This window comes from Hemibagrus wyckioides, linkage group LG07, assembly GCF_019097595.1.
Source record: "Hemibagrus wyckioides isolate EC202008001 linkage group LG07, SWU_Hwy_1.0, whole genome shotgun sequence".
In the NCBI taxonomy this organism is placed as follows: Eukaryota; Metazoa; Chordata; class Actinopteri; order Siluriformes; family Bagridae; genus Hemibagrus; species Hemibagrus wyckioides.
In genome coordinates this window covers 4,254,112-4,264,111 of record NC_080716.1, presented here as the reverse complement: position 1 = coordinate 4,264,111, position 10,000 = coordinate 4,254,112, and the positions used below count along the sequence as shown (strand labels likewise).

The 10,000-nt window shown below is 43.7% G+C and overlaps 1 protein-coding gene across 9 annotated transcripts in view; it reads left to right on the top strand.

Moving 5' to 3' along the window:
- The window catches only part of arhgap21b (Rho GTPase activating protein 21b), a 46,439-nt gene that overhangs the window by 36,226 nt on the left and 213 nt on the right, over window positions 1–10,000 (top strand). For 7 of the 9 annotated variants that reach the window (XM_058396051.1, XM_058396050.1, XM_058396053.1 and 4 more), the window contains 7 exons: window positions 1–32; window positions 128–217; window positions 888–1,013; window positions 2,932–2,973; window positions 3,123–3,228; window positions 6,944–6,975; window positions 7,063–10,000. The exon at window positions 1–32 is cut by the window's left edge and continues 42 nt beyond it; the exon at window positions 7,063–10,000 is cut by the window's right edge and continues 213 nt beyond it. In XM_058396051.1, coding sequence (XP_058252034.1) covers window positions 1–32; window positions 128–217; window positions 888–1,013; window positions 2,932–2,973; window positions 3,123–3,228; window positions 6,944–6,975; window positions 7,063–8,487 — 1,853 coding nt within the window. In that variant the 3' untranslated portion in view covers window positions 8,488–10,000. The remainder of the gene's footprint in view (window positions 33–127; window positions 218–887; window positions 1,014–2,931; window positions 2,974–3,122; window positions 3,229–6,943; window positions 6,976–7,062) is intronic. The other 2 variants (XM_058396058.1, XM_058396052.1) reach the window with 1 other exon arrangement.

Genomic DNA, 10,000 nt, shown 5'->3' with positions numbered 1-10,000 from the left:
GTGTGGAGCGCTTAAAGACACTGAAGAGACTGGTGAGCTGCACAGACATGGACAATACAGTCTGTTACAGGACGATACAACCACTGACCTGTCTCTCTCCCTGTCTCTCTCTCTCTCTCTCTTTTAGATCCATGAGCTTCCTGAGCATCATTATGAAACCCTGAAGTTCTTGTCTGGTCATCTGAAGACCGTCTCAGAGAACTGTGAGAAAAACAAGGTACTGATCTTCACTGCTCTTCTCATCTTTATTTACATAATAATAATAATAACAACCATGATAATAATGTATTTAATAATAATAATAATAATAATAATTATGATAATGATGTATTTAATAATAATAATAATAATAACCATGATAATGTATTTAATAATAATAATAATAATAATAATTATGATAATGATGTATTTAATAATAATAATAATAATAACCATGATGATGTATTTAATAATAATAATAATAATAATAATAATAACCATGATAATAATGTATTTAATAATAATAATAATAATAATAATAATAATAACCATGATAATGTATTTAATAATAATAATAATAATAATAATAACCATGATAATGTATTTAATAATAATAATAATAATAATAATAATAATAACCATGATAATGTATTTAATAATAATAATAATAATAACCATGATAATAATGTATTTAATAATAATAATAATTATGATAATAATGTATTTAATAATAATAAGAGAAAGAAGAAGAAGAATCATGATGATGTATTTAATAATAATAATATATTTAATAAAAGATTTTTTTTCCTCTCTCTTCTTCTGGAGTTTTTCTTTTGGTTAAAATGTCTCACTGATATAAAATGAGTGGATTTATTTATTTATTTGTTTGTTTGTTTGTGTTTGGTCAGATGGAGCCGCGTAACCTGGCCATCGTGTTCGGCCCAACACTGGTCAGAACCTCAGAAGACAACATGACACACATGGTCACTCACATGCCTGACCAGTACAAAATCGTGGAGACGCTCATTCAGCAGGTGTGTCTGTGTGTGTTTGTCTGAGTGTGTCTGTGTGTCTGTCTGTATCTGTCTGTGTCTGTCTGTCTCTGTGTGTCTGTGTGTGTGTGTCTGTCTGTATCTGTCTGTGTGTGTGTGTGTCTGTGTGTGTGTGTCTGTATCTGTCTGTGTGTGTCTGTGTGTGTGTGTCTGTATCTGTCTGTGTGTGTCTGTCTGTGTGTGTGTCTGTCTGTCTGTGTGTGTGTCTGTCTGTCTGTGTCTGTGTGTGTGTCTGTCTGTCTGTGTCTGTGTGTGTGTCTGTGTGTGTCTGTATCTCTGTTTCTGTGTGTGTGTCTGTGTGTCTGTCTGTGTGTGTCTGTCTTTCTGTCTGTGTGTGTGTGTGTCTGCCTGTCTGTCTGTGTGTGTGTGTCTGCCTGTCTGTCTGTGTGTGTGTGTCTGCCTGTCTGTGTGTGTGTGTGTGTGTGTGTGTGTGTGTGTCTGCCTGTCTGTCTGTGTGTGTGTGTGTGTGTGTCTGCCTGTCTGTCTGTGTGTGTCTGTCTGTCTGTGTGTGTCTGTCTGTCTGTGTTGTCTGTGTGTGTGTGTCTGTCTGTGTTGTCTGTGTGTGTGTGTCTGCCTGTGTGTGTGTGTCTGCCTGTGTGTGTGTGTCTGCCTGTCTGTCTGTGTGTCTGCCTGTCTGTCTGTGTGTCTGTCTGTCTGTGTTGTCTGTGTGTGTGTGTCTGTCTGTGTTGTCTGTGTGTGTGTGTCTGTCTGTGTTGTCTGTGTGTGTGTGTCTGCCTGTGTGTGTGTGTCTGCCTGTCTGTGTGTGTGTGTCTGCCTGTCTGTGTGTGTGTGTCTGCCTGTCTGTGTGTGTGTGTCTGCCTGTCTGTGTGTGTGTGTCTGCCTGTCTGTGTGTGTGTGTCTGCCTGTCTGTCTGTGTGTGTGTCTGCCTGTCTCTGTGTGTGTGTCTGCCTGTCTGTCTGTGTGTGTGTCTGCCTGTCTGTCTGTGTGTGTGTCTGCCTGTCTGTCTGTGTGTGTGTCTGCCTGTCTGTCTGTGTGTGTGTCTGCCTGTCTGTCTGTGTGTGTGTCTGCCTGTCTGTCTGTGTGTGTGTCTGCCTGTCTGTGTGTGTCTGCCTGTCTGTGTGTGTGTCTGCCTGTCTGTCTGTGTGTGTCTGCCTGTCTGTCTGTGTGTGTGTCTGTATCTCTGTTTCTGTCTGTCTGTCTGTGTGTGTCTGTCTGTCTGTGTGTGTCTGTGTGTGTGTGTGTCTGCCTGTCTGTCTGTGTGTGTGTGTGTCTGTCTGTCTGTGTGTGTGTGTGTCTGTCTGTCTGTGTGTGTGTGTGTGTCTGCCTGTCTGTGTGTGTGTGTGTGTGTGTCTGCCTGTCTGTGTGTGTGTGTGTGTGTGTGTCTGCCTGTCTGTGTGTGTGTGTGTGTGTGTGTGTCTGCCTGTCTGTGTGTGTGTGTGTGTGTGTCTGCCTGTCTGTGTGTGTGTGTGTGTGTGTCTGCCTGTCTGTCTGTGTGTGTGTGTGTGTGTCTGCCTGTCTGTGTGTGTGTGTGTGTGTGTCTGCCTGTCTGTGTGTGTGTGTGTGTGTGTGTGTGTGTCTGCCTGTCTGTCTGTGTGTGTGTGTGTGTGTGTGTCTGCCTGTCTGTCTGTGTGTGTGTGTGTCTGCCTGTCTGTCTGTGTGTGTCTGCCTGTCCGTCTGTGTGTGTGTCTGCCTGTCCGTCTGTCTGTTTCTGTCTGTGTCTTGCTTTCTTGCTTTCTTTCTGTCTTTGAATGTATATATATTTTTCATTTTCAGCTTCTTGAAACCTTTTCATTCTGTTTATGAAAGATCTGTATCAACTTTCTTCTCGTTTCTTTTCAGTCTCTTGTTTTTGCATGCCTTCTTTCTTGCTCTTTCATGAGGAATAGTTTTTCAGGTGATAACACTTGGCTCTTGTCTCCCCCCACCCCCCTCCCCTCAGTATGACTGGTTCTTCTCAGAAGATGGAGATGAGGAACCTGTAGTGAGTATTGAAGTGAAATCCTGCGTGGGAGGTGGTGGTGGTGATGATGATGATAAACACCATGAATCTTTGTTATAAAGTCTTTATACAGTAGTAATAGAGGTGTGGTGTGGATTAGATAAAGATCTCTGGTGTTGTGTGAATTGTAGACGTCTGTGGAGCAGGAGAGCACGGTCCAGTCTCAGCCCGTCCCCAACATCGATCACCTGCTGACCAACATCGGCCGCACCGCCCCCTCACCTGGAGACGTCTCAGGTACGCTCACGCCGGCCGTGCGCGCACGCGTGTGTGCACGCGTGTCATCTTACATGTGTGTTATAGCAGGACAGGAAGTGAGGTAGAGCACAGGGTTAATACTGAACCATGATGTTTATGATGATACAGTACACACACACACACACACACACACGAGTGCTTTCCATGTTTCAGAGCTTGAAAAATGTAAACGTCCTGGAAAATGTTTAAATACAATCCAGTGAATAAACCTCCAACAAATTTTGTTTTACAAACTGAGGTGTGTGAGGTGTGTGTGAGGTGTGTGTGTGTGAGGTGTGTGTGTGTGAGGTGTGTGTCTGATGAGATGTGTGTCTGATGAGATGTGTGTCTGATGAGATGTGTGTCTGATGAGATGTGTGTCTGATGAGATGTGTGTCTGATGAGATGTGTGTCTGATGAGATGTGTGTCTGATGAGATGTGTGTCTGATGAGATGTGTGTCCGATGAGATGTGTGTCTGATGAGATGTGTGTGATTGACAGCTCAGTTTCCGTTTCCATGACGATATTTTAAGCTCTGATGTTTGAGTAGAAACTGTAGCCAGCTCTATGATTAATGTCTCGTTGCGGTTGCTCACGGAAACCTGAACTATTTTAGCAATTTTGCTCTTTTTTTTTTAAATTCAAGTGTTCTGATTTAAAAAATATATATATTTAAAAAAAATTAAAAATTGGATAAAATAGTTCCTGTCAGTATGTTTTCCGCTTTTATATATATATTTTTTAATATATCGATTTTCATTTTTATTTTTATTTTTTTTGCTTGTTTACATTTTTTATTCGGTTTAAATGTCGCTGTTTTCATTTGAACCTTTTGTCTTTTATTTATTTATTTATTTTTTACAATTTTTTCCCCTGCTTTGGGTTTCTTACACATCACCTCCCTCCTTCCTCAGCCTCGGTTCCGACTCCACTCCTCCGTTCCTCCTTTTCAGTTCTGTTCCTCCCTCTTTCTTGCACTTTAACCCAGCATGATCTTTCCCGAAAGAAAGAAAGAAAGAAAGAGAGCAAAATGAAATGAAACTTCATGTGACGTTATGGCTCACCCGTCTTGTCTCCAGTGTTTTCTTTCTCCCTTGTCCTCCTCCCCCCTTTTTTGTCCCCTTTTTTTGTCCAGCCCTGCTCTCACACATTACCCAATCTTGACACAGGCCAAGTGGGCGGCGTCTATCACTCGGTGATGTCACTGATGGACTCTGTAATGTCTGTGATGGACAGCTGGGACTGTAGGAAGAAGGAGGAGTGTTGTCCCCAGTGTAGCTGCCTAGTCTGCAGAAACCCACGCTTCTTGTAAACGCTTTTGAAAAGAAAAAAACAAACCAAATATCCGAGAGAAACCGATCCGAACGTACAAAAAAACAAACAACAAACCAAACAACAACAAACCAAACCACACGCTGCTTCTGCGTGAATGTCAGAGAAGTCTGGGTTTATCTCTTTTTTTGTCATGGTGGTGTTTTTTGCACGTTTTCTTCTATCTGATTAAGATGATGGATTATCAGAGAGGATACAGAGCAGTCATGGTGTCATGTGTCTCAAAAGCCTCTTTGCTGTCTCTCGTTGTCTCCGAAGCTGACCGCAAGGAGTTCTAGCATGGTACGGTCTCCGGTTTTCTCCTCCGCCGCCTCACTGTCCATCCTGTGTGAAAGAGGGGGAAGTGGGCGGGGTTTAACCTTTTTTTTTTTTTTGCTTAATATTTTCTTTATTTTTTTTCCTTTTTGATTTTTCTTTCGTTTTTCTTTATTTTTTCTTTCCCTTTTCTTTTTTTTCTTCTGTCCTTTCTTTTTCTTCTTTTTTCTGTTTACTATTTTCTTATTTTTTTTCCTTTTTTCTTTCTTTTCTTTTTCTTTCTCTTCCTTTTTTCCTGTTTTTTGCTTCTGTCATTTTTTCTTCCCTTTTTGATTTTTCATTCTTTTTTCTTTCTTTTTATTTCTCTTCCTTTTTTCAGTTTTATATTTGTTTACTATTTGCTTTTTTTTTCTTTTCTATTTCTTGTTCTTTCTCTTCCTTTTTTCTGTTTTTTTTTTGCTTACTGTTTCCTTTTTTTCTGTCCTTTTTGATTTTTGTTTTTTTTCTTTTTCTTTTGTTTTCATTTTTTTTACTATTTTCTGTCATTTTTTCTTTCCTTTTGATTTTTTTCTTTCTTTTTTCTTGTTTTTTTTTCTTTTTCTCTCTTTTTTCCTGTTTTTTTTGTTTAATTTTTGTTTGCTTTTTCTGTTTTTCTTTTTTGTTTTCCTTTTTTCTTTTTTGTTCTCTACCTGTTTTTTTCCCCTTACTATTTTCTTTCAGTTTTTCTTTCTTTTTTCTTTTCTTTTTCTCATTCTTTTTTCATTTTTTGTTTACTATTTTCTTTTTTTTGTCCTTTTTAATTTTTCTTTCTTTTTTCTTTTCTTTTCTTTTTTTTCTCTTCCTTTATTCTGTTTTTTTGCTTACTCTTTCCTTTTGATTTTTCCTTTCCTTTTCTTTCTTTTTCTCTTTGTGGGCGGGGCTACTTCACATTACACCACACCACACAAAATGCCCACATGATGTCGGTGGTTGTTGCTGCTGCTGTTGGTGTTGTTTTTGTGATGGAAAAGTTGATGTAGAGTGACACGCCCCCCTCGTTACACGTCCATCAGCTGGAACATGTTGACCGGGTCAACAAGCAACACACACTTCCAGTTTAGCTCACGAAACAAATCTCAAAAATTTTAAGTCATGTCTTCACTTTCATGTCCTTCAGGGACAATTTTTACTTTGTCTTGAAATTCTTGATTAAATATTTTTCTCCCATATCGCCATAGCAACAGGTCCAAAAAGTCTAATAACTGCTATAGCTGAACTGTTGGGGATGTCCCAGGTTAGGCCACGCCCCCTGCCTGAGCCTGTCAGTGTGTTCAGGAGCGAAGATGAAGAGTCCTCGGGTTTAATTCTGTAATTATTTTATTTAAACCCGTTTGTAAAGGTGTGGTGTGTGTAGGTGAGTAGATGAGAGCACACACCGCTAAACTGGACGCTGCATCTTCATCGTCATCATCATCGTAGGTCCAGTATGAAAGTGCAGAACATGTTGTGGCTGATGGAGAACATGTGGGGCGACAGGGAAGGATCCACTGCGTCTGATGTGGCACCGAGCGGCTGCTTTAACGCCATACTGAGAAATATATAACGAGTAGCAGTACCACTGACCGGTCACTCTCTTCTCCTGTACAGTAACGTAACAGTACCACATCAGACGTGTGTAGACACACAGGATTCCTGAGGAGTTTGTTTATTTATTTATTTAAATTCATAGAAAGATATGAGAGTTGAGAGATGGATATTCAAACACACGCCTGTCACACTTGTTATTAACGTGTCATTGGGAAAGACTGCCTTTAAACCAGGCTCTGTGTGTGTGTGTGTGTGTGTGTGTGAGAGAGAGAGAGAGAGAGAGAGAGTCAGAGTGTGTGTGTGGTATCAGTGGACATGCTGTCTGTGCGAATGTGTGCATGAGCTGCTTCCTGTGCAGTGCTCATCACCCTCTCGCGCTCCCTCCCCAACCCGATGGCTTTATCTGTTTAAACTGTGCTGCCTTCATCTCTCTGATCTCATGTGTCTGTGCTGATTGTGGCTTCTCACGCCGCTCTCTCTCTCGCTCTCTCACACACACTTTCACACACAAAGGTTCTGATCTTCTTTTTTTTTCTTTCTCTCTTTTTATTCCGTCTCCAGATTCAGCCACCAGTGACTCTGCCAAATCAAAGGTGAGTGTGAGGAGTTAACTCCGCCCACAGCCAAGTTTCACCTTCTGTCTTTATTTGTTCCTCTCTGACGTGTTGTTGCTCCTCCAGCAGGGCTCCTGGGGCTCGGGTAAAGACCAGTACAGCAGAGAGCTGCTGCGCTCGTCCATCTTCGCCAGCCGCAAGCGCAAAAAACCCAAAGACAAACCTCAGATGAGCAGCTCGGAGGACGACCTGGACGCCAGCTTCTCCAAGAAAGAGCTTCCGGACGAGAGCGAGCCGGACCGTGAGCGGCGCGAGGAGGCGGAGAGCGTAGCGTGCGATCGGCTAGAAAAGTCGGACCGGAGATCGGAACAGAGCAGCGCCGACAATCCGACAGAATTTAAATCCGACATCCTGCCTCTGAAACCGCCGCAGTTCAATAAATCTGGCGAGTCTCCTAAAAAACACCGAGCGCCGAGAGAGCGGGAGATGGTGCGTCAGAATTCGCTCTCCGATCCGCCGTCGGCTTCGTACGACGAGGGCTGCGTGTCGGATTTGGGAACGCTGAACAGCACGAGTTCTCAGGCGTCCGGGCCCAGAATCAGGCAGGGCAGGATTCCGGGTCCCTGGATGGAGAACGTAGGAGCCGAGGTCTGCTCCATCACGTCCGATTACTCCACCACGTCGTCCATGACGTTCCTGACGGGGATCGAGTCGACCGCGCTGAGTCCGTCTCACGACGCCGACGACGAGAGGAGCGAGCTCATCAGTGAGGGCAGGAACATCGATTCCGACAGCGAGAGCAACTTATCCGTGTTCGCGCTCACACAAGACGACAGAGAGTCCGAGGACGTTTTATCTGTGCGAGAAGAAGGCGGAGTCACGCCCTTTCAGACTTCTCCCAGCCTGCTGGTGTCGCAGCGCATCGTCGCGGGCGACACGTTAGCGCGGAAGAGAGGAAGCCGGCAAAAAATGGACAGCGAGTCGTCGACGGACGGCGGGCGCAGCGATAAAGATTCCAGGATTTCCAAAATGCTGGACACGGTCAAGGGGAGACCCGGAAGCGGCGAAAACGAGCCCTTGTGGCGAATCAAAATCACCGATCGCCTAAAGTGCCGACTCCGTGCCTCTGCCGACGACATGTTTGGCGTGGGATCTCAGCGCACCAGATCCCCCGAGACACGCAGCAAACGCAAGACCAACATACGCCGCCGCCACACCATGGGCGGCCAGAGAGACTTCGCCGAGCTGTCCGTCATCACCGGCGCCGAGCTCTCCGCTATGGATCGCTTAAAACCCAAATGCAGCTCGCAGGACTTCTCCATCGCCGACTGGATCGTCAGAGAGCGGCACCGCACCAGCAACCCAGAGGTCAGCCTGGAAAACTCGGACCTGTTCTCCGCCGGGGCCTCGGGGTCCGGTTCGGGAATGTCGAACGGGGAAGCGGCGGCGGCCGTGGCTCAGCTCAAAAGCTTCAGCTTAGCCTCCGACGCTCATCCACACAAACTGTCCGGGGTGCAGGTGGTCCGCTCGCGGTTCTATCAGTACCTCTGATTGGGTTCTGATACAGACTGAAGCCTGAGTGAGAGAGAGAGTAAAGGTACTTAAATCCATGAGTTATTTTTTACACAGGATGTTAAAAAAAAAAAGTGAAGAAGGAAGGTGAAGGTACTGACGCAGGTTTCTGACAGTCAGGAGGAGGTTCTTTTCCTCTCTCTTCCCTCTGACTCCCAGAATCTGATTTTAATAATTTTCTCTAAACAAATGAATTCGACTCGAGGTCTCGGGGTGAAGAGGACCGCCTCTCAGCGCCGGACCTGAAGAACCCCAGTGTTACTGCCCCCATTAATGATTCCACTGGAATGAAGCTGTGAGAGGGCCGGATGATGATGATGATGATGGTGATGGTGATGATGAAGATAAAGAATGAGGGGAGGGAGGGGCTATTTGTATGTTCTCAGACAAAGTGGGCGTGAACGTAATTTTTTTTTTTTTTTTTAAGGTTTCTATGACGACTTGTTCCTGCAAGTGTAAGAAGGTCTCGACTCAACCAAAATGAAGAATGTATCTAATCTCTGATCTGCTTGCTGTACCGCTTCATCTGCGCCGTTTCTCTCGCTCTCTCTTTCTTTTTCTTTTTATTTGTACATAGCCCCTTAATTTTAATGTACTTGAAATGATTTTTTTTTTTCCTTTGAAATTTTGCATAGCGTGATGGTGTTTTTTTTTTTTTTAAATATATATATAATTAAGGCCTCTCTCTCATGTAGTCGTTTACACGTTCTGTTGTTCGACCATCAACAACAAAAAGTATATTATCCGTATGTTCTCCGTACGGTGTGTGATGTTTGGGCCTGAAGTGCTGGACCAGTGCTGGTACTGGGCGTTCATTTCCCTTCAGCTCCAACAGAGGGCGCTGGAGTTTATCTTTTAATGTGATTTCTACGCGCCGTTACGAACAGACGTTTCCCTGCGTCGAGAAACGAAGCGAAAGTCTGTTTACTCGTTATTCAAGCGTAAAGCGGCAGCGGCTGAAATGAAGCTGAGAAGGAAGCGGTGGAGGTCAGAGGTGTGTCTGGAGAGTGGGCGGAGCCGATTCTAGTGTGGCTAGCTCGCTTTGCTAATCTAATCTGAGAACCAAGTGAGCATGAAGCACGTAATGCGCCTGTTTCATTAGCATGCGGCCGCTCACCAGGAAGAGAAGACAGGCCACGCCCACAAGAGACTAACGAACCTTATTTTAGCTGAATATTTAACAACAATTAAAAATAAAAACTCGGGACGTTTTTTTGTTTTTCTTTTCCGGCTTCAGGGAAACGTTTTTAGATTCTCGCGCATTTTAAGAGACGAGAACCAAACCTACTGCGCGTCTCTGAGCAAGACAGGAAGTGAAGAGAGCCTTTTGTTCATTTGCTCGCATTCCACTTCCGTCTTAACACCTTTTCTTTCTTACTTTTTTTTTTTTTTTAAAGAAATAGAATATTTGCATTTCAGCCTTTTAGACGTTTGTGTAAAATGATGTAAATGTGCGTACGTGTCACAACACGTCTCCCTCGTCACGTCACTC